Source organism: Parasteatoda tepidariorum, chromosome 1 (genome assembly GCF_982258835.1).
Source record: "Parasteatoda tepidariorum strain Cologne lab strain chromosome 1, Ptep-v5.0, whole genome shotgun sequence".
Taxonomy (NCBI): domain Eukaryota; kingdom Metazoa; phylum Arthropoda; class Arachnida; order Araneae; family Theridiidae; genus Parasteatoda; species Parasteatoda tepidariorum.
This window is the reverse complement of record NC_141755.1, coordinates 81,740,091-81,765,702: the sequence shown is the minus strand read 5'-3', so window position 1 is coordinate 81,765,702 and position 25,612 is coordinate 81,740,091. Positions and strand designations below refer to the sequence as shown.

The following is a 25,612-nucleotide window of genomic DNA, read 5'->3' as shown; positions in this document are numbered from 1 at the left end:
TGTAAAATTTTAAATATATTTTAAGTAAACTAAGAAATATAGGAAAAAAACCTTGTTTAAATTTTTTTTCAATTTAAACTTTTTTTTTTTTTAACTCAAGAAATTTTCCGGAATTTTGACTTGGCCTCACAATTACCCCTGCCTTATGACATGGTGCATTATCCTGTTGGTAAACACCATCCCCCGCAGGAAAAACTGTTGCCATGAATGGGTGAACCTGGTCTGCAACTATGTTCAAGTAGCTTACAGACGTCAGGGATTGTTCTATGAATATTATGGGTCCTAATGTGCCCCATGAAAACCTGGGCAAGCCCATTGTTATAGATGGAGGGTGGTCATAATGTAACCCACCCTTTAAGAAGTAGTGGTAGTCACGGTGTTATTTCTGAGAAATAAAAGAAAATAAATTTCTTACAAAACCTTTATTTCCTAAGTTTCAATGACAGTATACCAGAAAAAGAACTTTGTTCGGAATGTACCAGCATTGTGTTATAAGATTTAACAAATAAAAAAAAGAGTGATGAAATAACATATACGAAAAAGAAGTTGAACATTATTATTTTTCTTTATCAGTTAAGCCAAACTTTTTGTAATATTTCTTTCTTATTCCCTGCATCATGCTGTGTCCAATTGAAAGATTAAGGCTCTCGGGTAAATACTGGATCAGAGCTTCTTGAATATATCCCTGCAAAATAAACAATATCAAAAGTCAGAAGATTGTATCAAAAAATAGTGAAAATATCAAGCTAGATAGCCTGGCTATCAGCATTTTTCTTTTGAACAGTGTAGAGAAAAACAGATTTTTTTTTTGTACAAGACAGCAATCAGATTCTACCTGTTTAGTGTCAAGATTAAAAGTGCTAGAACACATTTCCAAATAAACATAATGGAAAAAAATATGAACTTTGACCTTAATTGAAAGTTATAATAATGAAATATTTAAATAACTGTTATTTTAAAATTGGTTTTAAAACATGATGGATAAGAGTCTGGAATAAATTTAAATTCTTTCACCTGAAGTTTATGGACAGGATAGCCATACGTCCTCATTTCCACTCCAACTGACTTCATAGCCCATTTAACAAAAGCTTCAGGTGTGCAAGTTGTGAAACTTGGTCGCATTTTAGACATATTGGTTGAAACAAAACCAGGTAGTACAGCCTAGAACATAAATTAAGAAAATGAATGCAATTCAAACACAAAAAGAGTAAAATAATAAAGTGTACAATTTCAAATGTTATTACATACACATTAGGATATACTTAAAAACATTTCATTTTCAAAAAACTATATTGCATTTTAATATTTATTTGCAGTGCCTAATAATAATTGTTTTACTTCATTTTCAACAAAAATTCTAAAAATGTGTAGTGTTAATTTGTTTAGAACTAAAATCTTATGTAGTTTCAAACATATCAGGCTTTTTTTTAATCAGTATTTTGAAAGCTAAAATATGTAACTGCATATAAAATTAGAGCTGTTTTTTCACTGTTTCCAACAAAATTTTTTAAAAATTTATTACATTTTAATATTTTTATAACTATTATATTTTTTATCAGTTTTGCTTCGAAATAGCAACTTAAGAACTGAGAAAAGGGGGAACTGATTCTCAATTTGACATGGAAACAATTAACTTGCCACACCACACTACCACTATGAAATCTTGTACAATTATAAAAACACTCATGTTGAATAACGAAATAATATAATAAAAAGATTATCTGCAAAGCATATCAAATAGTTTGCAGATAAATGAGACACTTCAACACAGTTTATGCAGTAAGTAATGATTGATACATACATCAAGTAAGAATATGAATCAATTTGTGACATTGAAAGTCAGAAATAACACTTCCAAATAGTCTGTTTCACAATTATTTAAATATAAAGGGGGAGGACAAAATAACAGAAACGGTTCTACACTAATACATTTTTTCATATTTCTCCAGAAATACTTATAAAATTATTTTATAACTTCAGAAGTGTTTAGATCATTCGATTTCTCATACATATCAATGAAGTATAGGTTTGAGAGACCAGCAACAAATTACAAAATGAAAATAATATTTTTCACCACCCTATACTAAAAAATGTAGCAGTAGATTTGTGACAGTTTTTTTTTTTAGTACTATATGCAATAATTACACAGAATTTCATAAGCCTGGCTTAAATATTTATAGAAATGTGAACATTTTTATAAAAACAAAATTTTTTGTCTAACGTTTTTTGCTAAAACTTTAACAATATTCAATAAAATGAAACGCAATTTAAAATTTATTACAAAATTATCTGCTTTAAACTTGGAGAAAAATTCCTTCAAAACTGTGTGAGATATGTGCAATTAAAGTAGTTCTTTTATACTGCACTTACACGAAAACAATTTTTAAAAAGAAAATCTTAATTTTGTAATGAATTGTATTTGGCAACTAATGAAAAAAGTATGATTTGAATATCTTAAAAGTTTCAAGTAGTTTTCGTATTTTTTAAAAGGAAGCTTAAAATTATATGGGTTTTCTTACAAACATTATTTTGTATCATAAAACAGAATGTAACAAATGATAATCCCTGACAATAAACGTTCATACACTAAAATCTGATTGAATGAGGAAAGAAAACAGGCGAAAAAAATATACTTTTAGATGATCCCGAACAATGCCGGAGTCATTTTTAATAAATCTTGTTCAATTGTACAAAATGAAATATGTGGAAAACCCCTTATCATCTTGAGCATTCTTTTAAAAAATATGAAAACTACTTAAAATATTGGAAACTTCTTAAGATATTCAAATAGGACTTGTTTTTTATTAGTTGCCAAATAAGATTTACGACAAAATTAAGAAAAAAAAATTCTTAATTTTAGTAGTGAATCTTATTTTATACGACGCACGCGCAGTATAAAATAACTACTTTAATTACTCATATCTTTCGCAGTTTTAAAATAGTTTTTCTCACATTTGAAAGCAAAAATTTTATAATTAAGTTTAAATTGCTCTAACAATTTTATTGAATATTTTCAAAGTTACAGCAAAAAACAAGATAAAAAAATTAGTTTTTTTAAAAAAAATGTCTATATCTCCATAAATATTTAAGCTAGGCTTACGAAATTTTGTGCAAGTAAAAATTTAAAGTTCACAAAAATAATCACCTGAATTATAATTCCTTTGGATTTATATTCGTCATGCACAGCTTCAGTCAAAAACTTAACATATACCTAATAAATAAGAAGATGAATTATTTTATACTTACAATAGTAAAATTACAACACAAAAAATTGACTTAATTTTAAAAGTAAAACAATACTTTCATACAGGTACAACAGAAAATTTAATTTTAAAATAGTCTCGCTAATGTATATAACTATTGAATATCAAAATATCTAAGCCTTTAAAAATTGACTGTAGGGTTATTTGCTATATTGCACAGAATTCAAACATTAAGTAGGCTTAAAATAATGAAATCGTTTTAAAATAAGTTGGATGCAGTATTTAAGAATAGAATGAAACAAAAATATGAAAGATAAGTATTTTTTTAAAAATATATATACCCTTAACCGATTCAATGTTTAAAAGTTGTTTGTTATGTGATATTTTCTTTCAATTCCCTGGGTAATTAAAATGCTAAAATAAATTGTATTTGCCATTTTACATTACCCAGAAATCTATCAACAAAGTAGAACCAAATTAAATAAAACAGGTAAGATAATAATAAAAAGAAAAGAATTATTCGAACTCAAAGAAGATCAAATTATAAATTTCTTAACTCTGATTTAAGAAATCCATAACTGAATATCTTATATCAGAATTTTGGCAGTAAATATCAGCCATATTTCGATAACCTTAATTTTTTGGTTCTCTTTGAGGCATGTTGAGAGATTTTAAGGTATATTTATTTACCATACATCTATTTTTTTTTTACAATTTTTTTTTTTTTTATACTTTCTCTTAATGTCTCCTACAATTTTGGTATTTTTTTTTTTTTTTTTTTTTTTTGTGTGTAACTTTCCCCCAATTTAACACTTACTTAAACTTTAATAAAAATTGTAACACGATTTCTCTCAAAATTTGTATTTTAATATTTAAATTTGAAAAGGAAATATTTTTTAGATTGAAAGTTATGTTTAATTACATATGAGTTTGTTTGTTTTTAGGGGCATTTTAAGAATTTTTTTTGGATTGTTCAAATCTGAGTTTTGGTAATAAAATTATAATAAATAATATGCATATTATCTAATTAATATTCATCTTTGTTTTAAAAAAATTAATACAATTTTAGAACTGTGAATAAAACTATCTAGACTCTATGAAACACTTTACCTTAGAGGCACTATATAAACTTAAAAGTGGCATAGGTGATAAAGCACTTAAGGATGAAACATTTAAGATAACACCCTTGCCAAGTTTCTCCATAACTGGCAATACAAGCATAGTCATCTGGAAAAAAATAAATTTTTATAAGACTGCAATCATATCATGAAATTAAAAGTGTTTTATTTAAATAAAAAGAAAAAAATCAGGAGAACTTACTCTAGTACATGATGTGATATTAGCTTTTATGCAATCATCACTAAACTGAAAGAAAAGGGGGGGGGAATTAATATGTTTAAAACATATAGATCTTTTGTTATTAGGATGTACTTTAAATAGGATGAAAATTACGTAATACTGTCCCTTCACTTTTATTCGTTAACCCTAATAGTTAACCCTAACTTTATTAAGATTAATCAGGGTGCATAGCCAAATTACGCAACAAAAAACAAGCACTCAAAAAATATTTTTAAGCACTTTAAAAAAGTATCATAAATAGGCAGGGTTGGAAAGTTTTTGACAATTGGCGGTTTTATCTTGTTTTAACAACGTCATGTCAAAAGAAAAAAAACTTTTGGCATTGTTTTTGACAATTGTCAAAAATCATGAAATTTTGAATCATGTAAAGCGAATGGCGTTTTCATACACTACGGACTGATAATACGCCGAAGTAGATTGATTGGGTTTGAATTAATAGTGAAAACGTTGAATAGAACAATGTGAACTGTGTCTTTTTGAATAATTCGAAGCGAAAATCAACATAGAAAAGGAAAAATTTCATTTTGAAAAAGGGAAAATTAAGCACCTTTTAAAAGCACGCAATGAAAAAAGAACCTTTAAGGGCTTTTGAAAGTCGAAAATAAGCACTTTTTAAAAACGCTGCGCACCCTGTTATTAAGAAATAATTATCTTTAAATATTTAAATAAATTATCATAATTAAAATACCTGCACTCCATCCACAATCTTTGTCAAATACTCAGCATATTTATAACTCATCCCAATGTTGTTAACTGAAAATAATTTTTTCATACATTATAAAGGAAAAATTTAATAAAAAGATCTAACTTTCAAATCAGATTTTTTTTCATAAAAAAAAATAAATAAATAAAGCTATACAACACAAGGCAGTATTTAAATTATTCTAAAAATTCTGATTATCTTCTTCTCAAAATTCTAACAAAATGAAAAAAAAATTTAAATTTTTATCATAAACCACTCCAAATACGTTAAATTTAACACTTTTAAATAGATATTTTGTTGATAACTACTCTAATTGTAAATGGTGAAGAAAAACTATATTCACTGAAATAAACTTGACACTCAACTTTTATTTTAATAATAGACTATAATTACTCTCTACAGCTGCGATTCCCAAATGGTGTTACTCGGAACCCAAGGGTTCCGCGATAGAGTTAAATAGGAGTACTTTTTATAACTAGTGGTGAATTTTTTGAAACCTCAAATTATATTTAGCTCCAACCTATAATTCCTAATTTATTTAATAATTGATTGCCTTTATGAAATAATTTCAAGTGAAATGTCATTTTTTAAAACGAACTATAGTATATCGACAAAAAAATATATTGAACAAATTATGAAAAGAACAAGCATTTATAAAATATTGCATTGATATTTCTGATCGCGCTTTACAAATCAAAATAAAATAACTGAATTCTTTGATAAGGAAATATGTTTCCCTAATAACCATTTTCAATGTTTATAGCAGTTCTTAAGTTGTCGTTTCAATGTAAATTACAATTCGGCTTATTTTAATAAATTGTAATTTATGTACATGCAAAAAAAAAAAAAAAAAAAATCATAATTAAACTAGTTATTGCACATGTCAGATATAAAAATTATTTTAAGATTATTAAAGATAAAACGATGGAAATTTTCATTCCTCTAATTAAATATCTTAAAAGTAGTCTTTTATAAGTTATAACATTCACAATTACCTTAACAAACTTAGAGTTCAACCGAAAGTTTGCTTTTTACAATCAAAACTGGGAAATAAATTATAAGTTCATATTTTTATTAATTTAAAATGTGAAATTTTGTTTCATAATTATTAGCATAATACAGTACAGAACCCGTTATGCGGAAATCAGAAAACCGGAAAACCGGAACGAAATTCGATAAATTTTCTCGCCATTTTTTTTAAAAAAAAGTTTCTTTCCTCATAAGATTTCAGGATTTTTCTTTCTTTTTTGAAAGATGTTTACCTTACCATCATTTTAGAAATAATCATTAATGTATTACTTCATCGTTTTTTCTTCTTTTTAAGATTATTTCCAACTATTTTTGTTTTTTTTTAGTTGGGTTTAACAATAAAAAAAACGGCTTTTTGTAGCGATTCAGAAAACCGGAAAAATCAGTTATCCGGAATAGCGATGGTCCCGATCGTTCCGGATAATCGGTTCCCTACTGTAATATTGAAATATCCATACATTATTTTTCCTCCAAGTAATAAAGAGATAAATTAAAAATTAAATTATAATATGGATCAGAATTTGGTAATAGACGCTATATTGAAAAAGTACTCACCAGTTAAGCATAAAAATTATATTAAAAAAATTTTTTTTTTGAATAATTACCTAAAACACCAATGTCCAAATCTTCAATTTCTCGCCTAATAATATCGTAAATATCCACATCTTTTGTAAAATCAACAGCAACAACTTTAGTTTTCACAGAATATGATTTCTCTGGAGAAAAAAAATTTGATTAACCATGTGATATAGAATCGAGATATTAAAAAATTACATAATATCTCTTATTAGTTAGAAAAAAAATAATCACTTTAGGGATCATCTTACAAAATACAATAGTTCATCAGAATAGGGGATACAAGCATCTTGCAAAGGTGTAGAAATATGTGAAATGAGAATTTTCCAGGTAATACCTCAATTTCTTTTTTCTTTACTAGTTATATCGAAATAATTATAAGGACTAAAAGTACCTTCAATCTAAATTATTTAGCGATTATGTGATAAAATTTAGGAATTTATTTGAATTGGTTTCTTAAAAACATAAACTGTGTAAAAAAAAATTGCATGGAATTATGTTGCACATTTATTATTTTAGTGATCGTATTTTTATAAAACTAAAACATTTTTTTGTAAAAGAGACTAATAAATATAATGAAAAAGGGAGTGAATCATAGTAATATTTATAAATTTAAAATATATTGGTAAATTAAGCATGAAAAAAATTAAAACCAGTTTGATTGCTCGAAGAAATTTGTAGGTTGTTTTTTGCTAATAATTTCTTTTCATTTCTCACTACATTCTGGTAATCAAACAGGATTTTAATATTTTTAGTATTGCCTTCCTTTTAATGATGTGTTTGATAAGGTTTATTTTTTCCTTGTTTAAATATTAATTTCCATAAACATTAATGCATTCTAAAAATATATATTCGAGGCAGTGATTATAGAGCACTCTGTACAAGGAAACACTTATCAGAGAAATATGAATGAACAAATTGTCAAACCATGTAAATAAACAGGATTAGTATTATGAATATAACATGATAATAGTCTTGGTTGATATAAAATAGACTGATTTTTGTATTTTTTAAAAGATTGGATTTATTATAAAATTATAATGCTTTTTTGATAAAATAGAAATACAAGGCTTTAATAAACATATTATAAATTTGAAAACCTAAATTATGAATTTTATTTAGTAAAAAACTTGGGCTCAAATACTTGGAAAGTCTTGTCTTATAAGTATTATAAAATTATTGGATTTTTTTTAATTCGAATGAATCAATATTTTAGAATTACATTTTCAGAAATAAGTACTAAGATTACTTAACCCAAAGATTACTTAAATCTGACAAAAATGTATGAAATTTTAACGGCTAACTTTTGAGAAAGTAGCGTTTAACACATTTTTAAATAGGGAGAAACTGGTTTTTATTGTAACGATGCAACTTATTGAAACATCAGAAAAAGCTTAACACGCTATAAGCATTTTAAATGAAAAAAGTAATTCTGAACAATTAATTTTATATCAGCTTCAAGATAAAATAAAAAAATCGTAGAAAAAATTTTGAAATTTAAAGAGAAAAATAAATTAGTATTAATATTATATTTATAATAAACTATTATCTCCTACCTATTTCTTGAGCTACAGTCTCCAACTTTTCAAATGTACGGCTTATTAAAACTATGTTAAAACCTTTTTTTGCTAGCTGTAAAATAAAATAAATTTCTTATTAATGTTATACACTCATAAAAAGTTATGTACAAAAACTCAATACTTACTGCTTTTGCATATGCTTTACCTATACCATCAGTAGAACCTGTTACAACTAGAAAAAAAAAAATTTATGTAAGAATAATGATAAAAACAGAAACGAATAAAAATATAGTTCATCTCCTGCTAACTTTCCTCCCCAACCTCATGATTTTTCACGATTTTTATTTTGTTTCTTGATTATAAATTGTTACATTAAAATTACAAATTATTCAAATAAATTACCTAAAAAAAATTCATTCTGTTTTCACAGATTTAGTTTCCGATTAAATAGGGATAAAATTTTCTTCTATGGAGTTCTGATAGGATTGTGATAAAATTTCATCTATAGAGTTCCAATTCTATTGGGATAAAATTTTATTCCATTGAGTTTCGATTTTTATCTCAATAGAATTAGAACGCTATAGAAGAAAAAATTTCTGGGTAAAAATTTTATTCTATAGAGATCTGATTCTATTGGGATAAAATTTTATTTTATACAGTTTCAATTGTATGGGGATAAAATTTTATTCTATAGAGTTCCAATTCTATTGGGATAAATTTTTATTCTATAACATATACACTGTATATATACTTATAGTATACTATATACAATTAAAAGGGAAATCAATATTTGGAATACTTTAATAATAAATGTATCAAAGCGCAAAAATAAGATTATTATTATTATTTTTTTTGTTGCAGTAATTTGTAATTTATAAAATTGCAGATCTTAATCAATCTTTCGATTTGCTTACAAAATATCATAAAAATTATCAAAAACTTAGTTACTGTAAAAGTAGTATTTAATTTAAATTAATTAAATTACAACGTTATTTAAATTACAACTTCTGTTATTTTTAATCAAACCTCTATTATTTTTATCCCAGATAAATTTTTTAATGTATAAGTTTTTTAGTTATTTACTGCCGAAAACTCCGCCAAAAAGCAGAATATTATAAAGCCTCCTCCCCCCCCTCGTTATTTTTGAAAAATGGAAATTTAAAATAAAATTTTCTAGCAGAACATTTTATACGTACTAACACGTGTACAAAAGATATAAAAAATGAAGATGAATTCACCTAACTTACCCTCCACCTCTGCATTGAACTGAAGTAGTATTTCCAGTTTATGTTTCGAGAAAGTTTCCTCAGCTTTATCATCAACCCAATCCCCATTTACTACTGTTATTACATTCTATCTTTTTCATTCAAAAATTTAAACTTTAGTAATAAATTCTTAGTTTCCAATATTTAAGATAAAAAGTGGGATTATATCAACGTTTTAAGCAATTGAAGTTATAAAATTGCAGATTTCATAAATTGATTTTATTTCTTTTTACAAAATATATTTCATAAGTATCTAAAAGTAAACATGGCAAAATAGGCGTATGTTCTCACGTTGGGGGTTTCGTGCCTGCGCCCTTTAATAGAAAAACGGGAAAGAAATAATAAAAAAATGTCACTCAATTAACTATTTATAATTAATTTTCACGAACTAGCCAATCTTATTGGTTCAAAGAGGTTATTGGTTCATATTCCTCAAATAAGCTAATTAATTAGTGCAGACGATATTTTAGGTTACGAAATCAAACACAAAAAATGTACTTTCGCTGAATGAACGTACCTTTTTTTCGACGGATTTGAACCTTTGACTGCTGAATTCGCAGTCTAGAAAATATGGTCTCAATAGTTTAGTCAAAGAGCGGTTGGCAGTTTGGTCTCCGAAAAGTAACTGACACTTTTTTCGTATTTCGCCCATACCTCGGAAAATTAGGTGAATCCAAAAATTTTTGCACCCAATTTGCTTATCCAAAGATAATACGCAATGAACAAAATAATTTTGAATAGTTAGTTATTATCATTTAATAACTACTATTTATTACGGGGCAATATTTCCCAGATAGGGGATTCCCTCCCTTCTATTCTGATAGTCAAAAATCCAATCCGTCGAAAAAAGATACATTTATTTAGTGAAAGAAAGCATTTTGTGCCTGTTTTTGTACCTTAAAAATATAGTTTGCTTTAATTAATTAGCAAATTTTAAGTCACCATTTTGAACCATTGACACTTAGTTCGTGAAATCAGAATAAAATAAAATTAAAAGTGAAAAAAAAAAGAATTCTAAAAAAAATATCAAACAGCAGCTGAACACCCATTTCGTCAATGGGTAATAAGAACATCAAAACAATTACTTAGATTTTTTTTTTTTTTTTTTTTTTTTTGCGCTAGCGGGCGTGCTGTGCAATTTTTCTGGTGCCAAAAATAGACTCCGATCATTAAAAATTAATAAAATGTAAAGGCGAAGACTGATCATGATTCTTCGTATGAAAGTTTCAACCTTTTTACCTTTCGTCGAAGAAATCTTATTAAAAGGAAGAGCAGGCAGTTTAAAAATATTTGTCAAAATCCATGAAATCGAAATTGAAAGAAAGAAAATCAGCACACTTGCAGGAGAAATCTTTTAACTCAAAAGATAATTTTATTCAACTATAGCAGAAATTACAAATACGTATTATTAAAACATAAAGCTTTGGATACATTTTGGTAGTTAAATTTTCAAAAACAAGCTGTAAAAATGAACAATACCTTATAGTAAATGTTTTCTATTCATTTATTTAATTTAAAATAAAAAATCAAAGCAGACGGAAGAATAAAAATATCACATGTATTACAATATTTTTCAAATAGGGCCGTCCAAATATTACGTAAGCACATAACGGGGTGTGATTTACTTATTTTTACAGACAAAAAGGAGGGGTATGAATCAAAATTTTCTTAAAATGAACAAAATAAAATATTTAACGAAAAAATTACTGGTAGAATAATTTCTAATGTGGAATAAAAATTGAATTCGGGGAGAAAAAAAAAATTGGAGAAAAAGTTCTTAGAAGCGTTTCACAGGTCAATAGTTTTGAACCCAAATGAAAAAAAAAAAAAAAAGATTTAGATAAAACATTAGACTCAAAATTTTATAAAATGAATTAGAACCTAAACTTTTAAAGCAATATTGCATCTTTTTAATTGAATTTTTTTCTAAAACTTAATAACTACCCAAAAAGTCTAAGTTAAAGCAAAAAGTTGGAAGAGGGTTGTTGTAACTTTTCTACATAAGCATGTGAGGGGTTTGTGTTTTGCTTATTTTTGCAGAGGCGGGGGAAGGGTAATCCAAAATTTCCAATATGCTCAAGTAATATTTGAAGAACAAAATTTTTACAGCAGAATTATTAAACCTCAAAATTAAATAAACAAATCACGTATTTAGAATCACTTAAAACGGTGGGACCAACGAACTATTTTATAGCTCTGTTGAACACAATAGACAATCGGCTTACTAATTGGCTTAAGTATCACTTAGCTCCACAATTAAAAAAAATGCGTTAGGCAATACTGATAATTGCACAGGATAAATAACCTTGGTTTGCGCCATATTAATAAACAAGTAATTAGTTTTAGAACTAAGTATTTCCTTGAAGACGACCATAAAGAGATTTTAATTATATTTGTACTTTTTCCTTTGTTTTCTCACCGACAATATCAGTAAAAATCCAAGATCAAAATTCATTCTAAAAAGTGAATGATCTTACTAGTATTAATAATTCATTTCCTATTTCAAAACTAGGACACTAATTCATCCTAGCACGAGTATCACAATTGGGTACCCGCACTTCAAGAAGAAGATTACAGATACCCACATAAGTGACCTATGACGTACGCGACAGCTAATTGTTTATAAGCAAAATGGCGTGTTAATGTTGAGTTAAATTTCCCCACATAAGTTAGAATGTTAATTAACGTGAAGTTAATTAAATACAGCTTAGTATCGAACATCGAATTTGTTGAAATACAATTCTTTCTTATCTACGTCTTTACTTAGCTTAGATTTATTATTTGTTTATGTATTTTATGCTAACCTTGATATATTTTTGCTTTGTATACCTGGCAACTTCGATGCATAATTAGTTTGTTTATGCTCCACATGGCTTTGTGCCTGTCGTTGTGTTAAGTAAGAAATATATAATGAAAGAATTGAAATCTTTGTGAAAGAATACAGAATGAGTCACTTAATTGATACTTGATGGCAGAGATGCCAACTTGCTCCGGACAGCAAATATAGATTTTCAAGTGGCAGTTTATCAATTGTGATTCTTGCTTTAATAAATTCAATTTAGTAGATTTTTATCCACCACTATTTCTAAACAATTCGTAGGTTTATATAATTTACCACTTTATGGTACATTAGTCATGCTATATCTTAGGGGTGCTCAACCTGCGGCCCGCGGGCCAAATGCGGCCCGCCAACCCTCCATGTGCGGCCCGCGGCCGCAATCTGAACAAAATGAAAAAAAAATTAAATATTTGTTTTTGAAAAATAATAAAAAAAATTCGGTAATTTAAATTTACACTTTTAAGTTTTTGACGCACCCAATCTCAATCAATGTAGTTTTTCGATGGTTAACGCTACGGATTTCAGCATAGTTTTAAAAATCCCAATATTTTTAATACATCATTATTACGATTTACGAATTTTAATTACCACTTTTGACGCCTTTCGTATGTGCCGATTCCAATGACTTTTCGGTAGTTATTGCTACCCATTTTCAAGTAGTTTCTGAAATAGCGATTTTTGAAAGTTATGAAACGCTTTATTTGTGCAAACTTCATGGAAAATCTAAATGACTTTAGAACCTTTCTTCAACAGTTATTGCTGCACATTTCCACCCGGTTTTTAAAACTTCGATATTTTAGCACGATATTATTACGAATCGCGAGTAAAGAATCGCTCATTTAGATAACCATTTTTTGACACGGCTTAATTGTAACGATTTTATCGCAAATCAAATTATTTTTCAATCGTTATTCTAGAAATTATTGCTACACATTTCTACAAGGTTTTGAAAGTACCGATATTTTTTATACGCTATTGCGACATTTTAATTTCAAATCCCGCATTTAAATTACATAAAATTTTGATGGACTTTATTTACTCCAATTTCATCTGAAATATAAAAGTATTTTGGCTATTGTTTTAGTAGTTATTACGTTTTCCCCGTGATTTAAAAAGATTATGATATTTTTAATACTATGGTTTGACAGCAAGCGAGTTTTGAATCGCGCATTAAAATAATTATTTTTTACGTGCTCTGTTTGTGCCGATTTTATCATTTGCGTTGTACCGATTTTAACACGCATTTTTTAAGAGGTTTTTCGAGTGTGTTTTTTCTTCTTTCCCGTTATTGCTGCATTTTTATTTGTGATTTAGAATATACCTGATATTTTCACACAATATTACAACTCGTGAAATTCGATTCAGTTTTAATTTTTTTTCGTAACTTAAAAAGTAATTACGTATCTTAGCCAAATCAGCACCTTCCCAGGAAAAAAAAACGAGATGTGTTTATATTAAACGCGGTTCGTTTTGCAAAAAAAATAATTCAAAACACTGCATAATTCTTTAGTCCCATGAACACGTGCAAGTTTAACAACACACATCGAACCTATTCTTTTTGTTGTCACTTGTAATTTAAAAGTCATACATTGTAATTTGTATTTACGCTATCTGAAAATTGCCCATCGCATTTCGTATTAACATTAACGAGATTTAAAAATAATCCATCGCGTTTCGTATTTACGGGATTTAAAATCACATATCGCGATTCGTGTTCTGACGTTTAAAATATCATCCGTTGCTACTTTTCTCGCAATTCATATGCACGCGTTTTAAAAACCATATATCGCGATTCATATTCATGCATTTTAAAAATCAAGTGTTGTGAGTAGTCCTTTCGCAATTTAAAAGCCACAAGATTCGTATTCACGCGATTTGAAAAACAAGCATCGAGTTTTTTATTTAAGCAATTTAAAAATCACACATGGCAATTCGTATTCAAGCAATTAAAAAATAACGCATAGCAATTCGTATTCAAGCAATTAAAAAATAACACATCGATATTTGTATTTCCGCGATTTAAAAACCCAGAAAGGAAGAACACCATCTAGGACAAATTCCAAAACTGATGATGTTATTTGCTCTAAGTTTAATACTACCCACAACAACAGCTTCTGTCGAAAGACTGTTTTCCAGAATGAATTTGGCCTGTTCAAAATTACAGAGTAGTCTTTAAATACAATCATAACATTTTCATTTAATGGCTCAAAAAATATCACATGATCAAGTAGATAAAATTATCACAATATTCAAAAATTTTGCAAATTACAGTATAACCATTAAGAATTTTTTTAAACCATTTTCTACCTTCTTGTAGCATTTTATATCATTTATGATTATATGCTGGGAAATGATTTGTATATCATTAAATTTTAACTGTATAAAAAAAGATAAGTTTCGTAAAGTAATGTAAATTTTATTGATTGTAAATAATAAGTGTCATGTTAAAAATATATTCGTCATAAAAAGTTGTAAACAAGTATCTTAATAGTTTTTTATTATTAAGGAATATAGTTCCTTAAAATTTAATGTGTTTTCGTTCTTTCTTTTTCTTCCCTCTTTCAGCCTCTTATAATTTAAAATAAAAATGTCTGAAAGTTAAAGTACATTCCCTAATAAATGCTAAATCTTATTTTCCACTTAAGGGGTTTTGTTTTAATCATTTTTAACCCTATAAACTTTCTTTAAATCAAAGTATTTAACTTGAATTTATATTAATAACTAGAATATTTATTTATTTGAAATTTAATTCTATGAAGAAAAAATTTAACGTTAAAATCTATGTTTAAATGGACTTTTGTATTTTGTAATGTGATAAAAAAAAATTTCAATTTTTCCATAGTTTTTAAATTATTTCAATTTATCTAAATTTTTTCTGATAAATTGATTCTGATTTTCGAATTCTGTTTTCTTTCTTAAGTAATCAGTTTTGCATTTTCTAATTTTAAACGTTTTAAAGTATTGTATTTTCTGCAAAGAGATTACAAGGTTAAGCGATAAAAAGAATTTAGTGTTATATAAACAATGATGTTTATATAACAATCACCACCAACAATTGCTTTCAATATGTAACATATCATCTAATAATCTAAACACTTTGGCATGCGGCCCTTCATTGGTCAATCTGCTGTGCATGTGGCCCTTCACTGAAAAAGGTTGTGCACCCCTACTATATCTTTTAAAAAGCAAAAGCAAAAATAGTCAAATAATTACAAAATTTACTTTGTAGTTATTTACCGTTTTTTTCTTTTTAAATTACTTTGGCGTGTCCGGAGCAGTTGGCATCTCTGTGATGGGCTTGGCTTACTCGAAATAGAATGGAAAGAACAGTTGCTAACGTAAACAAATGCCACGTTTTTAGCAACAAATCAGGATCTAGAGCGTCACTTGCAGGTATCCAGATAGGCGCACTAATTATTAAAGCCCTTTCTTTATTACTAATTTTATTTTGGGTGTTCATGTTTACATAATGTTTATCTTTACGCAGTAAAGTAAGATAAAAGATTTGGAAACTTGAAACTACTAAGGTGTGTAGAAAATTTTACTGAGAGCATGATGGCATAATAAAAAATTTAACATTGTGCCTATTCCAAGGCACGGAGCTTTAGGAGCCCGCTCCAAATTTCTTCATTTTTTGAGTTTATCATTTAATTCATATGATTTAATTCATGATTAAATAAATTTATTTGATAACATAAATTTAATGTGCTTTACTGCTTTAGAATTTTGAAAAATTACTGGGAGTGCTCCACGACATAGAGCTTTTGGAGCGCACTCCAAATTTCTTTAACATTTGAAATGTAAATTTTCATTTGACTGAGAACATTTCGAACGATGCAGTTCATAATTGACACGTGATGTCATTATTCTTTATTTAATAATAATTCTTTAATCAATACTTGAAATAATTAGTTTAGAAAAACAAACTATATCGCAGGAAAAGTAAAATCGTTAAGTATAAATAATATAGTAATTCAATTCACGAGTTTCAGAAATTTAGGGAACATTCTTAATTAATAAAACTTCTTATATAACATTCTTATTTAATAAAATTAATGTAATTGTGAACTGCAGTTCCATTTTGTTTGAATTTCAAATTTGTTTCCAGAAGACATTACTTTATCTTTAAAGTAATTGATGATATTAGGTTAGAATCCAGCAGAAAATCAACGCAAGAATTTTGAAAATATAGGAAAACGTATTTGACGCAAGGTAAAATTGCAAAACCAAAATTTTTTCATTCCAAAATAGTTAATCAATAGTTAAGGATTAGGAGATTTCGCCAATCGGAACCTTACAGCCGAGAAGTAAAGGTAAAGCTAGCTCTAAATTTTCCGATACACAAATCAAAGCATCGAATACGTAATTTAAAGCAACTTAATTCAAGTTCATTAAAATGTCACTTGGAACCTCCAACCACTTATTCAATCTATTCGAAAACTATTTTTTAAGTTTAAAAAAATGTATATCAATTTCAACAAATGAGATACGGACATTTTATTGCACAAAGCAGTAGAAAAATGCTAAATTTAAAAAAAAAAATATGCAAAATAAATTTATCAAAACTGATATAGCCATTTTAATTTTACAAAAAAGCGGTAGGTGAAACAATCGATTTGAATAACATAAAATTAGAACAAATCAAGTCAAATACGTTTCGAATTATCTACTTTAATATTTAAAAGCGAATTTTTAATATGTACAAAGTTAAGCATTTTTGATTAGCGTAAACTTGACGATATCTTAGCTTTAATCAATCGATTAATTTTACATTACCCATGAATTCCGTACTCAATATAAAATCAATAAATAATCGATATCTCCCTCTCGAAATATCTGAAATCTCCCTCTCGAAATATCTGAAAATACATTACTCAGAGATTAAAAATAGTTCTTTCCTCTATCAAAGCAATCATCTTTTTCTAAATATATCTTTTGTTCATCCTTTTGATAGATAAAAAAAACGTGAAATACACGCGTGTTTAACATCGGAAGACATAAGGTGTTGAGAATCGGAAGACTCAATCAGTCGAAACACGTTTTGAAGATAATTAAAATTCACCGAACATATCTTCCTGTTTCTTCAGTTGAGTGAGTTCAAATTGCCCGGGGAAATCGCCAAATCACATCAACGTGGAACATCATATAAAAATTTAACATGCATTTTGTTTATACAATGTGCAACTGAAATTTTAGGTACACTTGGAATTCTCATATAAATTTCAAAATAGTGTGGAGTTTTCCTCAATTGCACTGTAAGTGTAATAAACAGATATGAAACGATTCGAAGAAAAAGAAAAGCTATAGCTAAATTAAATCCGGAAAAAATAATAAAATGTAAATTTTACTTGCCCCAAAAGTTTAGACACAAGAGTAGATAAAAAATTCCGTCAAGTTAGAATGGTTATACATTTTCAGCTGTTATACGAATCCTTGGTGATTATTCTTAAATTTTATTCTCAATTTTCGGAGTTCGAAGATTAAAATTTCAAAATAAGCCTATTTCAGTTTAGTTATTAAGTTCCAATTAAATCGCTCAAAGCGAGATAAATGCAAAGTTTTAATCCGTGGTAAGAATTGCAAACCACAATTATGATTAAAGACCATATTATGGTTTGTCATTTTCACTAATCATGCTCATTAAGTAACTATTATTTTAGATAATTTTTCATTCGATTTGAGTCATAGAAATGTGTTCGATTGTGTTTCAATGTGAAAGAAATTCTATATTTTTCAGTACTCTTAGAACTTTTAAAATTGCTTACTGCCCTAAAATTTGGTTGCTAACTTCTATTGAACAAATTTATTTGAATAAAATTAAACAAAAAATGTTTATATATTAGTTCCTTAAGACATGAGGAAATTGCCTTTATATAATGATCCGTTCGTTAACATGAAGGTAGTAGAATAAAGATCCCTTTTCTTATCTAAAGAGGATCAGGATTCTAAAACTCATGCAGAGTAACGTTTTCCAATCAATCTGTGAAATCACTGAAATTTTTAAACAATCGGACCTTATAATTGGCCCATGAGCCTCATTGCTATGGTTGTTTTCGGGGGGTGGGGTATACCAATAAAAAAAAATTTCGTAAATTATCAGAGACATAAATTCCTTAAAGTTGAAAATAAGAAAGAGATAAAAATTATTGATTTTTTCCCCCAGGTAATTGGCTCACTTTATGCGATAGTCTGATCTATATAGAATAAGTTCATAAATACTTCCAGTTTCCTCAATGAGCTGTACAGCAAAGTTGCATAATAAAAAAAAAAATAAGGAAATAATTAGAAAACTTTCCTTAAAAACATAACTAAATAAGAAAGCACAAGCATCCTTAGCTTGAAGCAGGAAAATGTAGCCGTCAACTTCAGCTGTCATATTCATTAAAGGTAGGATTCAGAATGAGGTCAAGGTGAAAATGTACTTAAACAATACACACTCTTGTCAAAAGAAGTTAGTATCTCTTGATTAAATTGAGAGAAAAAATTTGACGCGATTAAAATCAGTTTGAATATACACAACGAAAATAACGTTTTAAAATGTTCTAATGAATAAGAAAATGAAGTAACAGACATTGAGAAATCATATTTACTTGAAACGATTTGTTATCCTACAATAAATTTGAAAATTCGCTTATTTTTGTACCAAAAATATGATCACAACGAAATTTATTTTAACTAGAAAAAATAATTAAGTCGAAATTGGAAATATATCAATAAAAATTTAATGAGAAAAAGTCTAGCAGAGATGATTTTCACTTTTTTCTTAGGAAATGATGAGCGCATCAGTGCCTGATTTATCATAAAGACAGAGAGACCCAGGACTAGGGCTCCCTCATTTCTGGGGGTCTCCTAAACATTACAAAGAATTTCTTTGTGTTTTTTTTCTTTAAGAATTGTTTATCAGAATTATGAGTTAACAAAGAGTGATAAAGATAAAAGCTCAAATCTATTAATATGTCGTAATTTACTTATGCATACCCTCCAACTGCTACGGAATTTCCGTAGTTTCAGAAATCTTCTTTTCAGACGGTAGCAAAATTAATGTCTTAATATTTAAAAAAAATTAATTTTAGCGTAACTTTTTAACTATTACTTATAAAAGTGCGGGCCATATGGCTAGATTCTTAAGTTCTGATAAAAGTTTTATGAGAGATCCATTTGCTTTAAAAATCTCTACTTTGGTTCGCTACCACTAGAAAGAATTATTTTCAAAATCCTCATAAGTTGGAGGGTATGCTTATAAGTAATTTAAAAACACTTCACTATTAACCAGGTAAATTTTATTTAAAATAACAACCAGGGGACCCCTGACAGTTCTGTGTCAAGTGCCGCCGCATTTCTACAGGGTGCGTAGCCAAATCTTTAAAAAAAAAAAAAAAAAAAAAAAATCAGAACCTTTTAACTACTTTTTAAGCATTCAAAAAATATTTTTAAGCACTATACATACCTGCCAACTCTTCCGGTTTTTCCGGAAGATTTTAATTTCGTATTTAAAGTGGTACCAAAACTCATGTCATGTTATTAAAATTTTTGAATTATAATGATAATTATAAATAAGTTTGACCACCACTACGTTTAAATAATTACAACAAATATATAAAAGCATACTAATTTTAACGACAGCGAATTTTAACCTAGTCAAAATATAAATATATTTTTGAGTAAGGTTGATTTTCGGTAATTGTTTTACTACCACTTGGAAAATTCATTCTCAGAAAGAGTGAAATTTGTCAGGTATGCTATATACATAAAACCAAATCTTTCAACGTAAAATAAGCACCTTTTAAGTACTTTTTAAGCACTATATACATTAACAAAATGCAAAATAATTTTCAAAGACTTAACATTGATCATGATAAAAATAACAAGTTTCTGACTAACTCTTTTCTTGATTATATTAGCCATTTATAATGCTTGACAGATTTTTCGTTTCGATATCAGAGGGTGAAAAATGAAGTCTGAAATTGAGAATGTCTTGCAAAATGCAGCAGAGTTGCACATGAGAGTGCAATAATCTCACCGAACCCAGCTCAGTATATGCACATGCGGACTCGCAAGTATTTCATCAAACATGTAAAATGATTGGTGTTTTTATACGCTATGGACCAACGGCACACCGAAATCGACTGTGGTTGAATGAATTGTGAATAACTTCGAATAGAACAATGTGAAAAGCACACTTCAGTGACGAAAATCGACAAGGTAAAGAAAAAAAATCTCATTTTCAAAAGGAGAAAATTAAGCACTTTTTAAAAACACCCAATGAAAAAAGCACCTTAAAGGGCTTTCAAATATCCACCTTTAAGTAGTTTTTAAAAACGCTATGCACCCTGTTCTAGACCAAACCCTGAAACGCATTTTCAATTTTATGAACGACAAAATTTTTCATACGCTATCGGTAATGAAAAAGAATAAACTTTAAAATATCTTAAACATTTTTAAGTAAGGGACACTTATTTTTTCAACTTCACGATATCAAAAATAAATTTGCCTCCCACTAAAAGAGAAGCCGTTTTAAAGTTTGTATCTGACTTTCAAATATTTAAACATGTGTGCAGCAGCAGCTGATATCTTTGACACGAACCTTCAGATCTTACAAAACGATCTATACCCACTTACACTAGACAGAATAATAACACAGAAATAGCCATTTGATCTCTAAATAACGAAATACAGCTAAAAGATTATGTGGACATGAAATAAATTTTTTTTTTTTAACTGGTGGTCCTTGAGACGGAGACGGGATCTTGCTTTAATAATCTAGCAGTACATTAGTAAAATAATTTATTTTAAGAAATTCAGTTGAAAGATTTAATTTTTAAAAAAAGGAAAAATTAAACAAAATATATTTTACTTCATGATTACTGCAATAAGAGGGGAAATAAGAAAGAGCCTGCATTGTTAAAAATTGCCAAAAAGAGAGTTAATTCCGTTAAACACAGTGTTAAATGCAAATATGTTAAGAAAAAAAAATTTAAAAAAAAAAACGTGTCGAAACCTGAAATACGCTGCAAAAAAAAATAATAATAAATAAATAAATCTTTGAAATAACACCACTCAGTTCATCTTTAACTGGAATTCCATCGTTTTTTTCACGCAATAATGGCTTTAAAATTTCTTCTCTCAAGGATGGATTAAAGTTTACTAGTTTACTTAAACATGGATCAAATCTCTAAAATAAAAATGTAAAAATATAGCAGGATTTTTTGTTATTTTTTACAAGGTTAATGAAACTTTTATGTTTCAAAATCCATTTTAACCTTGAAAAATCTCTAAACAAAAATATTCTTTTAAATTTTCCTCTTTTAAGCGGAAATTTTTAATGACATTCCTGCTAATTAAGAATAAAGGACTAATTAAGGATTGCAGGGCAGAATTCCGTGTACCTTTTTTCTTCGAATTAAGACAATTTGAAATAAAAACTAGGAATGTAAATTTAAAATTCAAGTAAAGCACAAGTGACGGTAAATTTAGGAAACGTTTTATCTAAAAATAAAAAATTTCAGGAAGAAAAAAAAACATGGTGACAAAATTATTTTTAATCCGAAAACCACATTAGTTTACCATAAAATATTTATTATTGAATTAAAATGCATTTTATGTTTGAATTTTTCATGTTTTCATTGTTTTAATTAAATGATTGACTTACTGTCACATGGTATAATTATAGATCCTAAATTATTTCCTTTTCCAACACATGCCTCAAAATGCTGAAAATTTGAGCAGTCGAATTATGCATAACATAAATTTATGATTTTAAAATTTATGATCTCTTTTTATCCGCAGTAATAGTTCTATAAGTTAGGATCTATAAAATAGAGCGCCAAATAAAAAACAAAACACCTGAATACCTTTCGTTCTATATATTGTTGTTGACACACCACCAAGTAATTCCATATTTTGGAGGGGTAGACTATCTGGGGTCTGTCCAGACATTTTGTGAAAGGTCCTGTTTTAGTAAAATTGTGAAAAACTACTCATAATTTGTGAATATAAAATAAGCGTTAAGTCATATTCTTTCAACCAGGGTCCTGCTTCTGTTAATTTGTGCAAATAGGGTCCTGTTATTGCAAAAATTGCTAAAAAATTTTTCAAGAAGTTTTTAAATTGAAAAACAATTATTTAAATTGTTTTTAAATTGTAACAAGATTCTGATCAACAATTGCTGCTACTAAATTAGACATGTAACATACAAATATTTGGTATTAAGCCTATACTGCTCAACACAGAATATTCATTTCGGACGAATAATGGAAACAAAATCACTCACATTTTTAATAATTTCAATTGACAAATTTTAAATAACACAACTTAGTAATGTATCACTTTTAATGTGTTACGCATTAAGTAAACTCAAACAGTTCTTAAATTTATAATATTTTATTTAAAAAATTGGCAGAAATTAATTTTTATTTGCATAATATTCTATTAATTAATTTTATGAATAAATATAAATTGTTCAATGATTCATTTTTGTCAAAAAAATAATGATTTAATATTAATAAGAATGTGTTTGTAAAAGTAGAAATATTTTCTTAGAATACTACATTTGGAATTTAAACGGACCCAAATTTCTTCTAAACAGAGTTAGAATATTTTTCTACATCTGTGGAACTATTTAAACAAATTTAATAAAAATCTTAACACAGCTACAATACTGTACACCAAAAAATATCTCAAAAGAAGAACAAAAATTTTTTAAAACAATTATTCAGGAACTGTGTAACTTAGGGGACAGAGGGAGATTTATCCCTCTCACATTTTATAAATTAGAGGGACACATTCCCTTCCCTTCTAAAGCTACATTTTTTAACAAATATTCTTTGCAGAATTTAAATGTCTGTATTTCAAGAGATCTTTAATATTTCCTTAGTGGAAACTTCTACCAAATTATAATTTATTACAAATTAAATACTCGAGAAAATAAATATCAAAATTGAGACTTGCCATTGGTTCCACAATATGACTTGAATTCATCACAATATCTATCAAGTCCCAAGTAAGTTCTAATTATTGTTATTATACTAATTATCAACTGCTTTTTTGAAGAAAGAAAAATTCTCTTAACCTCTAAAACTTTTTAGAAACTTCAGCTTCCTCACTCTTTAGTTTTCCACGGTTATTGTAATTAATATTTATTACATGATAAAAATATGAAAATAAGAAAAAAATGTAGAATTTTCTTAAAGATTTATTTCTCAGAAACTATTAAATCGATTTTGATCACATTTTGGACTTTGCTATTTACTGATACAAGGATTTTAAAATAAGGTAAGCATTGATGTACCGCAAAATTCAATTCTTTTCAATCATTAATAAATCTGAATGCATTAATAAAAAAAGGTATGATCCCACTGAAAAAGTATGGTTTTCGTAATTGATTTAATTACTTAGGATACTGTCTGCACCATTTAATTATCATATTTAAGATCTACCTTTAAACTCCCAAAGATCGCATCTTAAAGAACAAATTCAATCACATTAAAAATGATTTAAGTGTTCCTTTTATTATACATACTGTACCGAGCTCTGAATCTTAGATACTTTAACAAGCAAACGCTCATGTTATTTTTAGGGCTTCCTAAATTTATCTAAGGCTGGTACTTCTTAATAGTTAACTCTCGAATTTCAAAGCCCCAACACAATGAAACAATCCCTATTGTTTAGGGAATTTAGGCTTTGGAAAAAATATTCATAATTTATGATCTTCAAATAGTTAGTTTTAAGAATAATTCACAACTTATTCAATTCATTGTTGCAAGAAACTTAAATTATAAAGATTTTATTCCTATTAGCTATTACAATCACACTGTAAATTTTAGATTAACTATGTTTATTTTAATATGTTTAAGATTCTTGAGCGGTACAGAACTCAGTTCAGTTATTCATAAGTTCAAATCATTTTCGATTTCAAATATGTCTTTAGTAAATTAGTATAAATCAATAGAAATCAACTTTTATCACTGATATTAAATAATCTCTTGAGCGAAAAACGCTTTAAGAATTCATATAGAAATCAAAAATGATATAGGAATTAAATAATCAAAACCAAAAGTGAAGTTACCCTGGTTACGATACAAAATAATAAAATTTTATCCCAATATAATTGGTGAATAAATCATTAGAACAAATCCTGTGTTAATACAACAAAACAATTAGTGATTTCTCTATTGAAAACTTTTAAATTTAGATATAACAATCTGTTTTGTTATCGAGATACATGAAATGATTGTAGTAATCAAGGTGGTTTGTGAATTGGAAAATTTAATTGCAAATTTTCAACTTTTATACAATTTTAGAAACAAAACAAACTTTCAACAATTTTAGAAACAAAAAGCTTAAACTACGTCACCTACTTAGCATTCCATTCACATAAAAATTTCACTTTTAAACACACTACACTAGGTATGAAATGTACTGAGGTAATTAATCATAAACCAATAGTTCACTTTTTACTTTGTTAAATGCCATTAATTATACAGCACATATTTGTTATAATATATATCAATCACGAGAGAAAAAAAATCCTAAAAGAAATAAAACTATTCACCCTAAGATATTATTCTAAGCTAGTTTTCTGCGTAAGTTTGTTTTCGGTGTTAAATATTATTCAGAAAATGCAACACATTTAACTACTTTAAACTTGTACAGTATGTATGTAATGGTAAACATTTTCTGACGTTAAATAATCACAAACATACTCACTGGCCCATTTCCCAAGTTTCTTCCAATCTACAGTAGCTCCAAGCAAATCGGCTAAAATGCATGTATATAGTCCTCGCCATAATGACCTAAGCAGTTTAAATGAAATCCAACAAAAAACTAGTAGACCAAGGTACCACAGAATGCCAGCTGAGTCTGTATTTTGAATACATTTTTCAACAGTTGACATATTCAAAAAAAAAACTGAGTCAAAGATTTCCCGGCACAAAACTGTAAAAAGAGGTTTTAAATAAACCGCATACCAATCGTAACAATTCACCGATAAGCAAACTTTCTGAGCAGTGAGCAGAGCAGACAACTTCCAATTTTGGCATATAGCCTCGATACCAAACTGTCATTACGCATTTCAACAAACTTAACAAAATTTTATATTTAAGCATAAAATTTTAAAACTA

At 27.5% G+C, this 25,612-nt stretch overlaps 1 protein-coding gene across 1 annotated transcript; it reads right to left on the bottom strand.

Moving 5' to 3' along the window:
- Window positions 1-407: 407 nt before the first annotated feature.
- spidey (hydroxysteroid 17-beta dehydrogenase 12 spidey) lies at window positions 408-25,540 on the bottom strand. Its single transcript, XM_043047718.3, has 10 exons — window positions 25,200-25,540; window positions 8,576-8,622; window positions 8,427-8,502; window positions 6,900-7,010; window positions 5,251-5,315; window positions 4,524-4,568; window positions 4,314-4,430; window positions 3,146-3,211; window positions 1,015-1,161; window positions 408-685 (listed from the first exon to the last, which is right to left on the bottom strand). The coding sequence occupies exons 1-10, from the start codon at window positions 25,384-25,386 to the stop codon at window positions 557-559; spliced, it is 990 nt and encodes a 329-aa protein (XP_042903652.2). The 5' UTR covers window positions 25,387-25,540; the 3' UTR covers window positions 408-556.
- Window positions 25,541-25,612: the final 72 nt, after the last annotated feature.